This window comes from Fusarium keratoplasticum, chromosome 11 (assembly GCF_025433545.1).
Source record: "Fusarium keratoplasticum isolate Fu6.1 chromosome 11, whole genome shotgun sequence".
Classification (NCBI taxonomy): domain Eukaryota; kingdom Fungi; phylum Ascomycota; class Sordariomycetes; order Hypocreales; family Nectriaceae; genus Fusarium; species Fusarium keratoplasticum.
The window spans coordinates 1,571,357-1,589,246 of NC_070539.1; the positions used below are offsets into that span (position 1 = coordinate 1,571,357).

The 17,890-nt window shown below is 52.3% G+C and overlaps 7 protein-coding genes across 7 annotated transcripts; 3 read left to right on the plus strand and 4 right to left on the minus strand.

Annotated features, from left to right (window-relative positions):
- Positions 1 to 127: 127 nt before the first annotated feature.
- NCS57_01333200 (Zn(2)-C6 fungal-type domain-containing protein) lies at positions 128 to 1,866 on the plus strand (the record flags this gene model as incomplete). The annotated part of the gene is made up of 2 exons (XM_053062973.1): positions 128 to 213; positions 273 to 1,866. The coding sequence occupies 2 exons, from the start codon at positions 128 to 130 to the stop codon at positions 1,864 to 1,866; spliced, it is 1,680 nt and encodes a 559-aa protein (XP_052907868.1).
- Positions 1,867 to 1,935: 69 nt separating this feature from the next.
- NCS57_01333300 (NmrA domain-containing protein) lies at positions 1,936 to 2,988 on the minus strand (the record flags this gene model as incomplete). Its single annotated transcript, XM_053062974.1, has 3 exons — positions 1,936 to 2,536; positions 2,603 to 2,832; positions 2,881 to 2,988. 3 exons carry the CDS (start codon positions 2,986 to 2,988, stop codon positions 1,936 to 1,938), a joined length of 939 nt encoding a protein of 312 aa, XP_052907869.1.
- A 1,736-nt stretch (positions 2,989 to 4,724) lies between these two features.
- NCS57_01333400 (MFS domain-containing protein) lies at positions 4,725 to 6,481 on the plus strand (the record flags this gene model as incomplete). Its single annotated transcript, XM_053062975.1, has 5 exons — positions 4,725 to 4,826; positions 4,882 to 5,093; positions 5,148 to 6,132; positions 6,179 to 6,238; positions 6,290 to 6,481. 5 exons carry the CDS (start codon positions 4,725 to 4,727, stop codon positions 6,479 to 6,481), a joined length of 1,551 nt encoding a protein of 516 aa, XP_052907870.1.
- A 1,011-nt stretch (positions 6,482 to 7,492) lies between these two features.
- On the plus strand, positions 7,493 to 10,202 carry NCS57_01333500 (Beta-glucosidase; the record flags this gene model as incomplete). The annotated part of the gene is made up of 3 exons (XM_053062976.1): positions 7,493 to 7,627; positions 7,678 to 7,997; positions 8,039 to 10,202. The coding sequence occupies 3 exons, from the start codon at positions 7,493 to 7,495 to the stop codon at positions 10,200 to 10,202; spliced, it is 2,619 nt and encodes an 872-aa protein (XP_052907871.1).
- A 761-nt stretch (positions 10,203 to 10,963) lies between these two features.
- Positions 10,964 to 11,461, minus strand: NCS57_01333600 (CVNH domain-containing protein; the record flags this gene model as incomplete). Its single annotated transcript, XM_053062977.1, has 3 exons — positions 11,239 to 11,461; positions 11,028 to 11,186; positions 10,964 to 10,971 (listed from the first exon to the last, which is right to left on the minus strand). The coding sequence occupies exons 1-3, from the start codon at positions 11,387 to 11,389 to the stop codon at positions 10,964 to 10,966; spliced, it is 318 nt and encodes a 105-aa protein (XP_052907872.1). The 5' UTR covers positions 11,390 to 11,461.
- Positions 11,462 to 12,740: 1,279 nt separating this feature from the next.
- On the minus strand, positions 12,741 to 14,714 carry NCS57_01333700 (HET domain-containing protein; the record flags this gene model as incomplete). Its single annotated transcript, XM_053062978.1, has 1 exon — positions 12,741 to 14,714. One exon carries the CDS (start codon positions 14,712 to 14,714, stop codon positions 12,741 to 12,743), a length of 1,974 nt encoding a protein of 657 aa, XP_052907873.1.
- Positions 14,715 to 15,910: 1,196 nt separating this feature from the next.
- NCS57_01333800 (putative short-chain dehydrogenase) lies at positions 15,911 to 16,705 on the minus strand (the record flags this gene model as incomplete). Its single annotated transcript, XM_053062979.1, has 1 exon — positions 15,911 to 16,705. The coding sequence occupies one exon, from the start codon at positions 16,703 to 16,705 to the stop codon at positions 15,911 to 15,913; it is 795 nt and encodes a 264-aa protein (XP_052907874.1).
- Positions 16,706 to 17,890: the final 1,185 nt, after the last annotated feature.

The window sequence follows — 17,890 nt, forward strand, 5'->3', positions numbered from 1 at the left end:
AACCGCGATCGGGCTAATCAGGTGCTTCCCGTGATTGTCTACTACTTGTCCCTACTCCGGCGCGTCCAGTTCTTGGACATCTCCGCTGCACACGAACCTGAAAGGACAGAGTTACCTATCCTGCGTGATGGATAAACCACTATCGGGCCCTCCGAAGACGAGATGCAGCTCCAGCACGCGAATCTACTCTAAATCCGGCTGCCGCACTTGCAAGTAAGAGTCCTCTGACGCAAGCAACGGCTAGCTTTGACATCTGACCCTCCCTTCCATAGGATCCGACGGCTAAAATGCGACAAGGGCCGGCCAGGCTGCCGGCGATGCCTCTCCACCGGCCGCGTGTGCGACGGCTACGGCGTCTGGGGAGAAGGGCCCGCCGTGACACCCGTCAATCTCCAGAACCGGACCCTGCATGATCTGTCGACACGCTCTCAAGTCGGTCCGAGGAATGGTCTGGAGCGAGAGAGCTTTGACTGGTTTCGACATCGAGCGAGCGTCAAGCTGTGCGGTGTCTTCAGTTCAAGGTTCTGGGACACATTGGTCCTTCAGGCTAGTATGACGGCTCCCTCGGTTCTCCATGCGTTGCTCGCCTTGGGATCTGCTCACAGGCTGGAGGTCATGAGGTCATGTCCACAGGAAGAGATCAACAGCGAATCCTGCAAACAACAGGAACGTTTCACTTTGGAGCAGTACAACAAGGCCATTGCCTGTCTTCGGCCCCATTTCGCAAAGACTGACCGCGACGCCTCGTCGACTCGAATGGTTCTCATAACGTGTGTTATCTTTGTCTGTTTGGAGTTGCTTCAAGGGAGGTATATGGAGGGCCAAACTCACCTCGAGAACGGACTGAATCTCCTCAGCCAGCTTCAGGCCGACCTGCAGCCTGCAGGGACACAAGGCCTTATCGTACTGGGTCACCCTCAAGAATCTGTCGACGACAGCTACCTGGCTGAGGCGTTCTCCCGCCTCTATGCCCAATCGTCACTCTTTGGACGCGTCCCAGGTGGATGTTGCAAGTCGAAGTCACACGCTATCGCTACTGTCCTCGCCGACTCTACCATCCAGGCCCCACCTCCCCTGTTTGGCTCCATGAGCCAAGCAAGGCAGCACCTCGATGGGCTCTTCAACGCTATCCACTGTCTCACGGTACAGTGTCCACGCGATCGCATAATCCGGGAAGCCCCGATAGAGTTGCTCGATACACAAAGTCGCATCCTAACTGGTCTTCGACTCTGGCAACGTGCTTACAAAGTCTCCCGCCTGAACCTGACGTCTCAGCTCAACGTCCGAGACGCACTATCCTACCCACTCTTGGCCGTCTATCATACCATGGCCGTCGTCATGGCGACGACTTGCCTCGCCCTGCCGGACGAATCAATATTTGACTCTTTCGAGGAGTCCTTTGTCTCTGTGGTGTTGGCTTGCGAGAACCTTTTGAAAGAGGCGATTGCAACCATTGTAGCAGACAAGGCGGAAGGCTACTGCTCAGGGGGGTTCAGCTTTACGGCTGACATTGGGCTGATACCACCTTTGTACTACACCGCTCTCAAGTGTCGTGTCCCCTCTCTAAGGCGTCGAGCCATCGAAATGCTCGCGACGGCTACACATAAGGAAAGCATATGGAACGGAGCTGTCGCGGCCAGGATTGCGCGTAAAGTGGTCACGATAGAGGAAGAGGGAGCTGGCGTCAATATTGGCCGTGACCACATCCCCCCTGACACGCAGATGGCTGTGCCTAGTCCGTATCGAGTTCGCCAAGTCTCAATGGATCTTTCTGATCGTCTAGCAGAGAAGGCTATTTTGACATGTGAACGGAGGCGAAGCGATGGGGGCTGGGAGTTGATGAGAAAGGTGATGCACCTGAGCTAATGGGGTTGGTTCTGTAAGCTAGAAAAAGCCGAGTAAGGACAGCAGTGATCCTTTTCCCCTTGGCTATGCCTATTCCTTGCCCTCCCAGGCCTCGGTCAGCAGCTCCTTCATCGTCCTCAACTTGATGTCCGGGAAATCCTTCACAATAGAGGGGCCCTCCAAGTTGAACAAGCCGGTCTCAAACATGAGTCCAAACGTCGCCAAAATGCCCTGCAGCTGTTCCTTCGGGAGAAAGCCATACATGGCTGCGTGGCTGGGCAGTTCCGAGACCTTGCCTTCCTTCAACGAATCCACTGAATCATACGTCACGCTGAACTTGGTACCCTTGGCAGCCTCAGCGAGCGCGAGAAGCTGATTCCATGTCAGTTTGTCGCCGGTGAGGTACGTTTCGGGCTGCCACTTGGGCAGGGACAGCGACGCGGAGACAAACTTGGCGAGATCCACGGTGTAGGTGAATGCCACGGGGACATCACCAGACCCAGGAATAGCCGCCGCGTTGTTCGCCATGTCAATGACAACTCTCAGGATGGTCATGTGACTGGGAAGATGGGGTGCGATATAGTAGTCGGCAAAATAGCCAATAAGCCATGAGGTGTATTCGAGGCTCGTCTTCTCAAGCGCGGCAGTGACAGCCAGCTTCGCCTTTGCAATGGGAAAGCTGTCGGAGATCCTGCTCAAAATTGCAGACATGGATTAGCGCCAATGTCAATCACCTGCAGGACTTGGGGACCCTCACTCTTGGGTGTACTTGGCGCCCCAAATGCTTGGAACAAAGCGCCTCGTGGTCTTGGCCCGATCAGCAGCCGCAATGAGGTTCAGCTCCGGCTCCGCAACACCCATGGTGTTCAGGGTAGAGATGACAGTCTCGATATTGTTATCCTCGAGGACCTTGGTCAAGCCGTCGACATCGGCGTAGTTGACGGGCAGGATCTTTGCCCCAATCTGCTTCTCCTTTTCGGCATTGGCCTGCAAGATTGTTAGCCAATTGCCTACTGGGACTGCACCAAGATCTACCTCTCTGGCTAGGATGAGAACTTGGAATTTCCCGTCGGCGATGATGGCCTCGACGATGGTGCGGCCTAGGTTTCCAGTTCCTCCGGCGACTGCGACAAGCGACGACATGGTGCAGGCAATATTTGGGGGCTTTCCAAAGATGTTGGTGCAGTTTTAAGTAAAGGATGAAATGTAGACGCAATAAGAGATTGTCGGAAAGCTGCCATTGTTTATATATGTGAGGTTCCATGTGGAATTCCGTGTCAAGGACCAGTCTTCAATCCCTTTCCCACGGCCGAGCACGCAAGTCCGCAATCCCGCAAGAGCTGCAGCAAACAGCTACCAACTGATGGCATCGGAGAGGCGATATCCCTAAGTACCGAAGAGGGCTCCGGGCCGCGCGGGTATTAAACTGGCATGATGTTCAAGGCCGCTCTGAGTGAACTCAATCCAGGGGTTTGGGTTCCGTGAACATCGACCCCGACTGGCTGTTTCGCGATTCCAGCCTTGTCATTGGACGGCAATGGACACTGACCTCAAACCCCTGCCTAGCCAAGTCTTGATCCGAATCACTTGCAGCCACCGACATTTCACAGGCCGGGCCAGTTGCTGGACACCGCCCACCGCCGAGATGCCCGTGCCCCGCGCGGGGCCTTATCCGCGCGGGCTCTGTCTTCTGCGGAGAGGGACGCTGTTTGAGAGTCAGTCCATCATAGCGCCATACTTACAGTTCCTTAGTAAGTGAGAATGCTCTTCACAGTTCAATAAAAGCCTATCGTTGCCAATAAATACATCGTTGCACTCATCTGCCTGCCTGGTGGGTATCTGGGAGCACGACGCGACCTATCTTAGCTCTACCGAATAGCGATCAACACCGAGTTGTGCCCCCTTTTCTCTCCTTTATTTCTTGGTCTTCAATTTCATCCTTTCCTTCAACTCTGTGGTTTTTTTTTTTTTAAGTCTTCTTTACCCTTTACCTTGGGACCAAACCTCAAAGACCTCACCGCTCACCTTGGACCGCTTTTGCCTCTCTGATGTGCGTAACCGAAATGTCTGGAACTGCTGATCGATCTGTTCTTGGTATTGTATATCTCAAATTACCGAATATTGCCGTTTTCGACGGTCACTAGATATCTCGAGACTCTTCTTGCTGTGCTGGCCGACGAGCCGCCCACAAGACCCCAACGTGGACCGCGACCTCTCCAAGACCGGCCCTAGGCTTCCTCTCTCGCGAGATCTATAACCCTAAAGTGCTCCTGCCGCTTCGAATAGGTAGCGATAATCTAGGGGTTTTCATGCTAGGTGAACTGCGTGAGGAGTAAGGTGGGGAAGAGAAAAAGAGTAATGAACAAGGAAAAACATCTCCGGTGGGTGAGTGGGATGAAATTTTGGGAATCGGGGCTCCAAGATTCAAGATCCGCCTTCGGAGGAGCATGTTCGGAGGAACCAATGTGGTGAGGGATGAGCTTGGTCAAGGGCTCGAAGAAGCGGTGGGGGGTGGGCTTCTGAGCGATCCAGCGGAAATAACACAGCCGTAACACAGGACTACAGGTCAAGGGTGCATGGACCTGATAGCACTAAGTTGGGGACCCAGGAGGATGCTATCTCGTAGACGAAGGCAATGATAAGCGAGATGGAGGGGAGGCTAGAGCCGAGCTCCAAGTTATCGACCATGCGAATTACCCAATGCGGTGATAACTCCAGTCCGGGGAAGACTAGCTACTTGTGAGCAATTGATAAACTTGTGCCGCGTGCGGGGGTGGAGGGGGACGTCGCATCGAGGGTCGACTATATAATGGATCTTGACTTGTTGATATGAAACATGAGACAACAATCGCAGTACTCCCTCTTCTAATATCGCCATCATGTCCTTTGTCTCCGTCTTGTCCAAGTTTCCTTCATGGGTGCCGCGAAAGTCATGGCAGGTCAACATCCTGCTCATCTGCACCGCCATCAACACTGGCTCGGTACGTGTACCTCGAACATCACAGCCACTCTCTACTAATCAGACATCTCTTTTAGGTCTTGGGTTATGATGCCTCCATGATGAACGCTTTGAATATCCTGCCCGCGTACACGGATTACTTCAGTCTCACACCTACTACGACGGCTCTCAACTCGGGTATCATCTGGGTCGGTGCAGCGATCGGTAGTGCCAGCTTTGCCAGGGTCCCCGACTACATTGGAAGGAAGCCTTCGCTCTTCTACTCCGCCATTCTGGCCATCATCGGCGGGCAAGTTGAACTATCTACTCGAGACACCATAGAAAGTAGTTGACCGTTGGTTAGTGCCCTCACAGCAGCTTCTCAGAACATTGCCATGTTCCTTGTTGCTAGGTTCATCCTTGGCGCTGGCATCGGCGGCACCTACATGGCAGTTCCAGTCTACATCTCCGAAGCCCTGCCTCTCAAGCACCGCACCCTTGGTTTAGGTCTCATCAACGACGTCTACTATGTTGGTGGCCTGCTCTCAGCCGGAATCACGTACGGCACCTCTTTTCTGCAAAGTACGTGGGCCTGGAGACTTCCGGCGCTGTGCCAGATTGTCTTTACCGTCATCTCCATCATTGCACTTCCGTTCGCCCCTGAATCTCCCCGTTGGCTGGCGTACCAGGGCCGCAAGGATGAGGCACTTGCCGCTATTGCGCAGGTCACCTCTGACGGTGACATTTCGGATCCGGCGGTTCAGCTTCAGTTTGTTCAGATTTGTGAATCGCTCGATTACGAGAAGGAGATGGAGACACCTTCGATCAAGGAGCTCTACGTCAACAAAGGATACCGCAAGAGAATGCTGCTTGTCTTTTCTGTCGCCATCTTCAGCATGATGACAGGCAGCAACATCTTCTCGTACTACCTTGGCACTGCGCTTACAAACGCCGGAATCACCGACTCAACCGCCCAGCTCCAGGTCAACGTTGTCCTCAACGCCTTCTGCCTGATCATCTGCCTGTTCGGCACCTACATGGCTGATCGGATCGGAAGAAAAATGCTGGCCATCATCTCGACAGCTCTTTGCACCGTCACCCTCTTCATCATCGGAGCTCTGACCAAGGAGTTCGGCAACTCGACCAACAAGAGCGCCATCTACGCCAACGTTGCCATGATGTTCCTGGCCCAGGGGTTTTACAGCTTCGGATGGACTCCAATCCTGCAGATGTATCCTCCGGAGCTTCTCAGCTACCAGATTCGAAGTATCGGCATGTCATGGTGCATTACGTGGCAGAACATGACCATCTTGATCCCCATTTTTGCTTTCCCCATTGCAATGAACAACGTGAGTCGGCCAACGTGTGATGAGTGATGAGCTAACGCCTTCCTAGATCGGCTGGATCACCTACATGATGAATGGCGGGTGGAACCTATTTCAACTAGCAATCATAGTGAGTATCTTGTACCGCATCACTGTAAGTAGATAGCTAACTAGAATAAAGGCCAAATACTGGGTCGAGACCCGAAATCTGTCCCTTGAAGAAGTCTCTCTTCTCTTCGATGGAGAGATTCACTCCCAGGTCACTGGTGTCAAGAAGATCATCGAAGGAGTTCCGTCCAAGTTGGACGCTGAGGCGGTTCTGGCCCAGGTCAAGCCCGACATCAAGCAGAGCACTGAGCCAGTGGATGAGTAGATGGTGCCCACATGTGGAAACCGGAAATGCAGTTCCAGCATAGTCTCTAGCATTGTCAAGTCATGTACGGGCAACTCAATGCTCCGATAAGCTTCAGTGGGTGGTGTTAGTCTGGCAAGGGTTCAATATCGGTAGCTGAAAGCAAGTGACCCAGCTCTAACCTATTAACCTACTCCGCTAAAAAAACCCATGCCTTGAACCTATAGATAAATGAACGAGATATTGATACACCGAGTGGACTTCTTCATAATGCATGGGGAAAAATCTCCACACTCCTCTCCTACAAAGCCAGATGGCAATTAGTAGACAATAATAGCCGTTTCTTTCGCACTCGCAGGGGAAATGTCAGGGAAACACGATAAGGGTCGGTCATGTTAGCTCCAAGATGAAGAGTCACTCCAAACTCTAGCCTCTCTCGCTTCCAGCACCAATCCAGGAAGAAACCTGCAGTGGTTAATCGGGGGTATCCTAGTATCTCCGGATTGCAGCCCTTGTAGTACTAAACAAAAGGAATCTCTCCCGTACCCCGCATCTCTCTATGATAAGAGGAGATGCTGGTAGTCCCGGGTCTGGCTAGTGTGCCATTATCTCAACACTTACGCCTCACACAGGGGTCACTGAGTCGTGCTTCTCCACCACAACGAACCAGACCAGTCCGAATCAGACAAGCCGCCCCGGGGATTTCACGAAGATGGCCCGAAGGCCCGTCTTTCCAATACTCAACGCCAATAGAACCCTTGACATCGGCATCCCGTGATAACAACGACAGCTTGGAGCGTCTGAGATAATACCTCATCTGGACATGTAGTTTATCTCCTTAATAGGGAATACAACACGCTGCCGCTGATTAATCTCGTGTGAGGGGTCACGCTTTGTATCATGGCTCGGATAAATATAACCAGGCAAACCGCTGGATGGAAACTCATGATCAAGCAGAGAGCGCTACTGGGAAACACGGCAGCGTAACGCCTTGACAAGACCGGGCCTCAAGTGGCGTTGCATTAACCAGCCATGGCCTCCCATCGTACCGACGATGTTGAACAGCTTCTCCAGCTGCTTACCCTAGAGGAGAAGGTCTCCTTGCTGGCCGGAGCCGATACATGGCAGACCAACGAGATAAGCCGGCTCGGCATCGGTTCCCTCAAGGTTACCACCCCTGCCGAGATATGCCTAGTGCATAAACTGACTGTGATAAGACAACTGATGGTCCCTCCGGGGCTAGAGGTCAGCTCGCGGTCGACGGTCCTACCGCCGCGTTCCTCCCTGGGCCAATCTGCCAAGCAGCAACATGGTCCAAGCAACAGATTCGATCTGTCGGTCGTCTGCTCTGCGAGGAGGCCAGGACGAAGGCGGCACAGATTCTACTCGCGCCAACCATCTGTCTCTCGAGAAACCCCCTTGGCGGCCGCAACTTTGAGAGTTTCGGCGAGGATCCCTTTTTGACGGGGTCTTTGGCCACTGAATATGTGGCTGGAGTCCAGGAGACGGGCCAAGTGATGGCGACTGTAAAGCACTTGTAAGGAGTCATATTCAACTTTGCGATCTTTGCTAATACAGCCTCTCCTCCCTCAGCGTTGCCAACGAGCAAGAATGGCAACGTTTCACCATCGATGCCAAAGTCAGCGAGAAGGCCTTGAGAGAGATGTATCTCAGGCCTTTCGAGATGGTGGTCCGATCAAACACCACGCCGGGCTGTCTCATGACATCTTACAATGTCATCAATGGCGCCCACGCCGACATGAACCACCATCTGCTCCAGGAAGTCCTTCGCGGTGACTGGGGCTTCAAGGGCCTCGTCATGAGCGACTGGGGCGGCACCAACTCTACTGCCGAGAGCGTCATTGCTGGCCTCGATCTCGAGATGCCTGGGCCATCTAGCAAGAGAGGAGAATTGCTCCTCGAGGCTGTCAAGAAGACCGAGAACCCCGATAAGCTACTCAAGGCCATTGACTCCTCTGCCAGCCAGATTCTGTCCACGTGCAAGAGAATGGGACTCCTGGGACTGTCTGAGGAGGAGGCTCTGCAGACTCGCAAGCAGCTGGAACAGTCGTCAACAACACAGGAAGGCATAAAGCTTATGCGAACTGTTGCTGCCCAAGGAGCTGTCCTGTTGAAGAACGACAGCTCCACACTTCCTCTGAAGCCAGCTGATCTTTCAGGAAAGCAAGTCGCTTTCATCGGTCCCAATGCCTTGGTTGGAACGCCAGGCGGCGGTGGATCGGCCACCATGAACCCACAATACCTGAGTCAACCTATGACCTCTTTCAAGGCTGCAGTCGAGGCACAAGGGCTGCACACTCGTGTCGTGTACACTCAGGGAGCATACTCCAAGAAGTGGCTGCCCCTCTTCAAGAAGGACCAGTGGAAGTCCCGGTCGTCAGGAGACGACGGCAAGAACTTAGTCCGCGTTGACTTTTACACTACTCGCGACCTTTCGGGTCCCATCCTCGAGACGCAGCATCGCAACAGCTCCTGGGTCGACTTTATTGACTCTGCACCACTGCCTCTCCAAAAGGCCCACGTTCCGCCATATTCCTTCCGTGTCACATCTACTGTACGTCCCCAGACCACCGGAAACCACCGGCTCGGTATTGCGAGCGTGGGTGAGGCTCGCCTGTTTATTAACGGGGAGCTGGTCCTCGACAACTGCAACTGGAAAGAAACTTCCGAGGCCTTCTATTCGTTTGGAAGCCGTGAGAAGATTAACTCCAAGCACATGAACGCCGGGCAAACCTACGACCTTGTCGTCGAGGGCTGGACGAAGCCCGATCGCTCTGAAGAGGAATCGCTGCATTTCTTTTCAGAACATCCTTCAGTCCGCATTGGATTCGAAGAGGAGCTCCCGAAAGACATGATCGATACCGCTGTCAAGACTGCCGATGAGAGCGACTACTCAGTTGTTATCCTTGGCATTGACGACGAGTGGGAGAGCGAGGGTTATGACCGACAGTTCATGCATCTCCCAGGCACCCAGAACGAGTTGGCAGAGGCGTTGTTGACAAGGTGCAAATATCCTGAACGTCTGATCTTTATCAACCAGTCAGGATCCCCTGTTGAGCTGCCATGGGAAGACAAGTGTAGCACCCTGGTGCAGGCTTGGTACGGTGGCCAGGAAGCGGGCAATGGGCTGGCAGACTTACTCCTGGGAGTCATCAGCCCATCTGGCCGGATGCCCATCTCGTGGCCACGCAAGTACACCGATCTCCCGTATGCCGCAGACCAGGAGATGTGGCCTGGAGTCGACGGCAAGGTCATTTACAAGGAAGAGTGCCATCTTGGATATCGATACTACCTACACAACAACGTGCGACCTCACTTCTGGTTCGGTTATGGACTGAGCTACACGCGGTTTGAGTCTTCAGTCAAGATTGAAGTCAAGAACCCAGATTCGTGGAGTTTCAACGCTACCGTCAAGAACGTCGGCAGTGCTGATGGCGAAGAAACAGTTCAATTGTATGCCTGGCCATCTGGAAAGGACGCCGAGAGGCGACTGGTTGCTTTTGACAAGACTCCTGTGTTAAAGCCAGGCGAGGAGACTTCCTTGAGGCTTAATGTGACAAAGCGAGAGCTGGCTTCCTGGGAGGGTGGCGTTGATGGTCAATGGGTGTTACCGGAGGGAGTTTGGCAGTTTGCTGTTGCCAAGCATGCTGGTGATACCGATGTGAAGGCCATTGAAGTGCCAGTGCAGTCAGCTAGGACGTGGAAGGCTTCTGAGTGGTAGGAGAGGGTGTGAACATCTGGGGCCGCGTGAAATGACTAGACAGTAGTATCAACAAAAGATAAAACACCGCACTGCTCACATATACTACCTGCAAGACAGAAAATGTGAAAATAGACATTTGCTGAACTAATTAGTTCGATGCGTTCAAGTCTCTTGCACTGAAACCCGGAAAGGTGTCATATGCCACCGATTGCATCATCGTAAGGGGCACCTTGCTGTTGTTCTGCAGAGTGAAGGGTCAGCGACAGGGGTGCTTGGAACTTGTTCCTTCAGCGATGGTTTTGTTATGATGTGTCGAGAAGTCCTTCTTTTATCATCCTGCCCAGGCTCACATTATCTGGCAGGTGCTAGATGGTCGGGAACTGTTTTATTAGATGGAGCTTGGATGGTGAAGCCTTCGACCTCGGGTGTTTTCTGTGGGAATAGGGCTCTCTACCGCGCCGAACATTGACCATGAATACTCACTCGCCCAGTAAGTTAGCGATAGCTTACATGTACACTCAAATTCCCCTCTTTATGGTGGGCTTGTCATTATCCGATTGGTACAGCTGGAGCTCCAGAGAATGGCGAGTTGATGACGCCAAATCAGGTGTAAACGGACTAGGTTTCGGCACTGGTTGCAGCCTAGGCCTATGTCATGCTAATAGAGAAATGGATGTATGTTTTCAAGGCTTGTTATGTTCAATCTTAATCTTCTATGGGTTTATTCATGTGCATTCCCGTCCAATGCGACAATGTGCCGCTTCCAAATGCATCAATGCTTACCCGACTGTATTGCCTCAAATTAGTTTCAAGTCTGTAGAGATGGAGAACTAAATAGCATACCGTACTCAAATTCGCCGCAGTTGTTGGCGATGTATTCAGAAAGATTAATGTCAGAAGAGGTTTGCTCGCCATCCTCGTTGTTGATGGTGGCTCGGAGGACGGGAACCTCGTCATCACCCTCGAGGCCGAAGGAGATGTCCTCCGAGGACTCGGAGAAGTCTACCAGTGTCAGTGACCGCATGAGAGTCTAACAACATTGGTTATGGCCTACTCTCGCCACCCCAAGTGAGGGCGCCGTCGCTGACACCAATGACGGTGTCGAGGTCAAACTCGGCTTCAAGGTACTCCTCGCCGTTGGAGAGCTGAGCCTTTAGGATATTTCCCTCGACGGTGATGTCGGTAGCGGACTCGTGGAAAGACATGGTGATGAGTGGTGGTGGGTCGAGGTAAGCAATTGAGGGGCGTTGAGCTGCGATGAACTTGTTGGAAGAAGATGTTGGTTGAGTTTGATGAGGGAAACAAAGGAAGGAACCTGATCTCTTATTATGCTCCCGGATCTACTCAGGAGGCCTCCTCATTCTGACTGCATATCCTGTTGTTGATCAACATTGTCCATCAGGTGGCTCCGCGGCAGCCAAGTCGCCAAGATGGCCTGGGCGCTGTCGACATAGTGGCCTTGTCTCACCACAAGCACGAATAACCCATTTCAGCCCTCCTCCTTCAAGCGCGAAGAGTACGAGGAAACCCGATGTGCTGGACTTGGCACGGAGGGACAAGACGGTAAAGCGGCACTACAACACGGCAACGACGTCGAATGAGATGCCACAGACCTGCATAGCCCCCAATGTGCTCCAATGGGAAATTGGCCAAGCAGTACCAGCATTTGACAACGTATCTTGCGCATATTCGGGGTGTCTGGTCTGACGTGCTGATTCTGCAACCCCCCGGAACAAGTCGAGCCGGATTGCATGAGGATGACTACGGGGATAGGAGGCTGAAGAGGAGGAGCTGAAACCTGCGACGAGGGGCTTATTAGACCCCTCAAGGACACGTGGGGAAATACCAGCATAGGGTTGATTGAGGTGGAATTCCGCAGTGATGGCTCTACTGCAAGTCTGCCAGGACTGCCAGATACTCCCCTATCCAAAAATCACAGAGTATGCACCCTTTAAGCTCTAACCCATGTATATCGCAACTCCCCGCAAGCCTTCAACGGGTATTATGTGCTCGGTGATTTCCTCAAGTGGCTGTATACTGCCATTTCTACCGTTAACGCATCGGTCGCACGCATCTCACGTCAGCTGCAGACGTATCAAAACATCTCCATTGTGCGATGATGCTATTTTCGCAACTTTCATGTTCGGGTCTTCTTATATTGGTATCCAATGCGTACAGCCATGATCTCAATATGACAGCTAACAGCTAACAGCTAAGCCTCGCAAGCCAAGCTTTCCTCAGAATCTGGCAATCAAGCCAAGCTGGTCATCTAGGGCGGCTTGCTTAGCTCATTGCGAACCCTGACTTTATGAAGGCGACAGGCCGGTTCTTCGCCATGACGCGCCGCGACATGCACCTCCGCAGCTATTGGAAACAACCCCCTCGCATCCCACAGATGGTTGGAAATTCATTGACGTTAGACGATCGAGTTGGTGGTAAAGTCCTGGAACATTAGACGGCCGCTATTCTTGTACGTTCCGTGTCCCCTCCATCCCTCACTTGCATGAGTCAAGAAACTTGAATCTTCCAATTTCAACGCAGGTATAGCCGACAGCTTCATCGCATCTCGATAACGACCGGCTCAAGCCCTTCTTCACGCACCATTTGGGCAACTTCGCCGTCCATCAGGCCAAGCACGAAGCAGACTCCAACCAACAAGTAGTGGCCATCCACCTCCCGCAGCACCAGAGGGACATTGCACATCGGCAGCACAAAAATCTTGTCGCCGACCTGCATATGCGCTGGTCCTGATCCCAGTCTTCCGTCCGCGGTCAGGAACAGCGACTGGACTCGGGCGAATGAATACGAAAGACTAGCTCTAACCTGGGGGTCTACCTCGCAATGCCAGATATCTTGATATGTGGTTGGCCATTGCACGACTTCCATTGGCCCCATGGGCTCCCCGAGGGAAAATTGCTCGTGGAAGTATGTGAGAGGGCTCATATCATTTTCCCTAGGAAGAGTGATCGCTCGTTGAACGTCGAAATTGCCATGTGTCCGCGCAAATACGCGGAGAAATTCGATAGCAAATTGTATAAAGGACTTTTTATCATCCGTGAGTCGCGTCCTCTTGGTCATGTTCGCGCAGTCGATCAGAAGTGTCCTCAGAAGTGCACTAGCCGGCGTCACTGGAGACTTTGGGCTCTGGTGAGACCAAGTGCTTTTCAATTCTTCGAGTATGCCTTTGACAAAATCTTGGGCGTCATTGAGGCGTTGAAATACCTTGGAGACAGAATCCACCGGGTACCCTGAGCAGGACAAGTGGAAACTCTGATCAACATCGACTTGGCCTCCAACCAAGTCCTTGTTGGTGGCAAATTCCTGGCAGAATAGAGGAAGAAGGGTGCCTTGGTGTTGTGGTATTGATGGAAGGTCGGGAATCCATGATGGTAGAGAGTAAGAAGAGTCCGCTGCCGTTCTGACCAGTCCAACACCAGAGTACTGCCAAACTTGTGAGGACAAACCCGCCTCTATGGCTTCCTTGGCAAATCCAGAGTAGACGTGGCTGACCGAAGCGGTGTAATCGGGAGGTAGTGAAGTCAAGCCTAGGCCACCAAATGCAAATACTTTATCCCTCGGATCGGTTGCGAGCATGCCGTCTGCAGCCATCTGGAGTATTCCTTTTGGCCAGTTGTACCTGATGCGGCCGATTTCCCTTGAATCTTTTTCTACCACGTTTCTTAACCAGTAGATACCCGATAGTGAACTTCCTTTGGGGCTCAAAGCGCCCAGGATTGCCAAGCGTGACTCGTATGGTATGGCCGACGATTCCAGTATCCCATCCCACAGGAACATGAGCTTCTCCAAAGCAACGTACGGAAGAACTGTCCAGCCGATCATGAAGACAGGATCCCTTCTAGCTAACACAATCTCTTGGACTATCCAGCTCCTGGACCAGTAGGACCTTCTCATAAACTTCTCGAGAGCTTCCAAAGGCCGGTTGAACGATCCGTGGGCCACGCACTCCTCGCGTGACCAGACATGGGAAAGGGCATCGAGCCAGGCCATGCTAGGTACTTGGCCAAGACAGAAGTCTCGGGGCATCGCAGCTCCTATTTCTTCGATGGTTCGAACTGCTAACCGAATGTCGTTGTCTTCTTCCCCTAGCCAGGCGACGACCTGCTCTGCTGCTCCATAGATTTCGCCCATCAGTGCAACCTGATGACTCTTCTCGCCCAAATCTTCCTGGTTGATGCACAACGCATCAGCCCAAAGGAAGTTGCCTTTATCAGACTCTCCGTCACTCGATTGTAAGAGACATCGCACGTGTCTCAGAGCCGAAGCAAGGTTGATTGTGACAGGAACAGGGATGCCATTGACCATGATGTATTCCGTCGAACCTGGGTCACCCCAAACGTAGGATAGTGCTCTGAACGGTGGTCCAGCCGGAAGAGTAGTTCTGATAAGACAACATTCAATGGGTTTACTGTCGTCCTTGCATGGAAGAAGTTCCAGAAGACGAATCTCCGATCGAGAGGATTCAAGAGGCATATCTCCGTATAGGGAGTCTCGGAAGGCCTGCGACGCCATACCGATCGTGGAGCTTGAAGGCTAACTGCGTTCATCCTACGTTGACAGGAAACTTTTGACAGAATTCCGTCAGAAGTCAAAACATTTTGGCGTAGAAGCGGATGAGGTCGGTAGCGGTATGAACGAACTTGGGAGACTCAGAAATTTATCCTCCGTCTCCTAGTTCCCGGAAGGTCCAAAGGAAGCCACAACTCGGTGCGGGGTAGGATCAGGGCTCCCAATGCGCTATTTTGTTAATTCGTCTCATTTCCCGTGTGGCGTGAGGCAAACAAGTTGCACTTCTGTCATTGTGGCTGTGAGGCTGACCGCATGCTGGCTGTGTTGGCGGTTCCTTACTGGCAGGTTGAGAGTCAAGGCGCTTCAACATGGCGGAGCCTACCGATGAACCGATGAGGAGTCTTGAGGCACAAGGAGCAAACGCGGAACTGCAAGGCCGCCCTGCTCATCATTCGTCGGCCATGAAGCGGCCTGAAGAGGCACGTCTGGGTCGACTCCGTCGGTATCAATCAGGATGGCATCCAACAGGTGGATGCAAGTCGACCTCACGCCGAGGATCTACGCCAGCGCCTATCAAGTCTTGCTTTACCTAGGTTCCTCTTCTCCTGACATTGACGCAGCCCTGGACACGACGTTGTGGCACATCCACCGTACCACATTCTTTGGAATGCCTTCGACTCAAGCTGCTCACCGGCTGAGTGGCCCCTGTCCCTGGGAGCATCCACCGGGAAGCCGGCAATGTCGTCGTTGTATTCTGAAGGCGAATGCTGGGAAAGCCCTCAACTCCGTCATCAACTGACCATGCTTTTGAGGTCATGGGTGGTCCCAGAAGTTATCCTGGCCAAGTCGATTTCCCAGTATTGTGAATCGAAGGTAGCGCCTCGGCCACTCAACGATGTAAGCGGAGCGACCACACCTATCTCGGTAAAGTATCGGGGAGTGGGGCTACTATAATATACAGATACTGACCTTCCTATGAGGGAGCGCAGACGGGCCCTCTCTAACACTGCGGTCTAACACGCTTACACATAAGACCATAGCGATAAGTAACCCATTGCGGCCAAACTATACACACTCTGTCCCTCTTAATTATGTGAGGTTACTAATAAAAGAGTAATTTTAACTGGCCCGATGGCTCCATACACAAGGCACATCACGGGGTGTAGAATAACACTCGACCAGTCTAAAGCCCTTAGAATTTAAGCCAGTCGGCGGCCACCATCTGAAAAGAGAACCGATCCTGTGACATTACGATCTTTCATAATATAGATAAATGCCTCGGCAATATCCTCTGGCTTCCCTATAGCCTTGAGCAGCGTCTGCTCTGCATACATATCGAGGTAGTTTTGCGGTAGTGTAGCAAGCAACTCTGTCGCAACCGGTCCCGCTGATACTAGATTCACTCGGAGTGGCGCAAGATCAACCGCTAGGCCTCTTATGAGCCCTTCCAACGATGTTGAAGCCATGGCAGGAAGTGCCCATCCTTCCACCGGCCTGTGACCGTTGACCCCGTTGGTGAAAGTGAGGGACGAATTAGCAGAGCGGCGCAGGTACGTCGTGCCCGCGATAACCTTGGCCAGAATGCTGGACGAGAATGCACGCAGTTGCAGTACGTGATTTATGTCTTCAGTCGTTGTTTCGGCAATCTTTGGAACCCTTCGAGTGGCGTCGGCCGTGAAGACAATGTGATCAATGTTTTTCACTCCACCGTCTGTGACGTGATTCAGAAGGGCTTCGAGACGGGAATCAAGACCCTCAAGGTTGGCTAGATCGATGATAGCAGATGTAAGCTGGCCTCGTTTGATATCCGTATACTGTTGGGAAAGTCGAGAAACAGCTTCATCTAATCTGTCTTGGTTGGACCCGGAGATGATGACATGTGCTCCGTGCTCGATAGCAGCTTCGGCAACGGCGAAGCCAAAACCAGAGCTCCCTCCAAAGATCAAGACTTGCTGGCCTCGAAGTTTGTGTAGGTATTTGAAAGTAGAAGGCATGGCGAATACGGGAGATGGCAGCGATTTTGAAACTGATAAGGGCGGTGAGGAAGCTATGCGAGAAACAGGTTGGAACCGCGAGATATATACCCTAATTCCTCCGCCTTCTAAAAGCCCTTTTCTAAGCATTGCGGACTTGGCCTGCGGACTTTCGTGATGGCGTCAGATAGATTAATCGGTCCGTGCTCATATACCAGGTAGCACGCGAAGACTCTTTAAGTTTAGTTCCTATATTAGTTTCGGTTTCGGTTTCGGTCTCGTCAAGTTTCACACATAATTCAACCCTTAAATGCTTTGTTCGGGGTAATACTAGCTGAGTGAATCCGCCTAGGACGCAGAGATTGCGCTGGTCTATCCACAACAATGTACCTTCCTTTGTAATCACACTTTCTTAGTATGCAGGTATTCAGAAAGTAGCCTCATCTACACCGTAATACTTAATAATCGCATACTAAACTCTTAACTTGCGCGTTGCGTAGCCGCCCGTTGCTCCGGATCCCTTTGACCTTGGCATCCACATTCCCGCCAACTTAAACCGAGGAGCCCGTGTAGCTCTCTTGCAGAACAGCCTCGCGATCGTGAATGGCCCAATTGGTGTCTCACCCGGTCCCGAGCGCATGGCTCAGACGCCGTCCTCGCCACCCAATGCCACCACCACCGCTGTCGCTTGTATGTCGTTTTTCTTTGACGCAGCTGCAGCTACTTCTGCAGCTTCTGTCTCTTCCAAGTCTCTAAAAAGCTTGTCTACCTCGTCGAGATCATCTTCTTTTGTTGGCCTCTCCAACCCGCTGTTCCTCTTTCCTATCCTTTCTAGCCTACTTCTCCCGCTGGTTCTCCCTGTATGCCTCATCCCCAACACCGATCTATTGTGTCAACTGGTACACAAGTGACTTGGGCGCTCGGGTTCATCAATAATGCCGGGGCATATAGGAGTGTTGTGTGCGGGAGAAGATGTTTGTAGGGGATATCCACAGGGAATCACATTGAAAGCGATTGGCGCGGCCTCTGTGCCGCAGACACGGCACATTTTGATCTCAATACGGCGGTGGCACATTGCTTTGGATGGTAACTGCTGCGCTCAATTTTAGCATTCTCCATTTTCAAAAGTAGTATACAGCCCTAGCCTTGACGTTTACGGTTATGAGGTTGTTGTATGGGTGTGCTGACATCAACAGTTACGAGGAA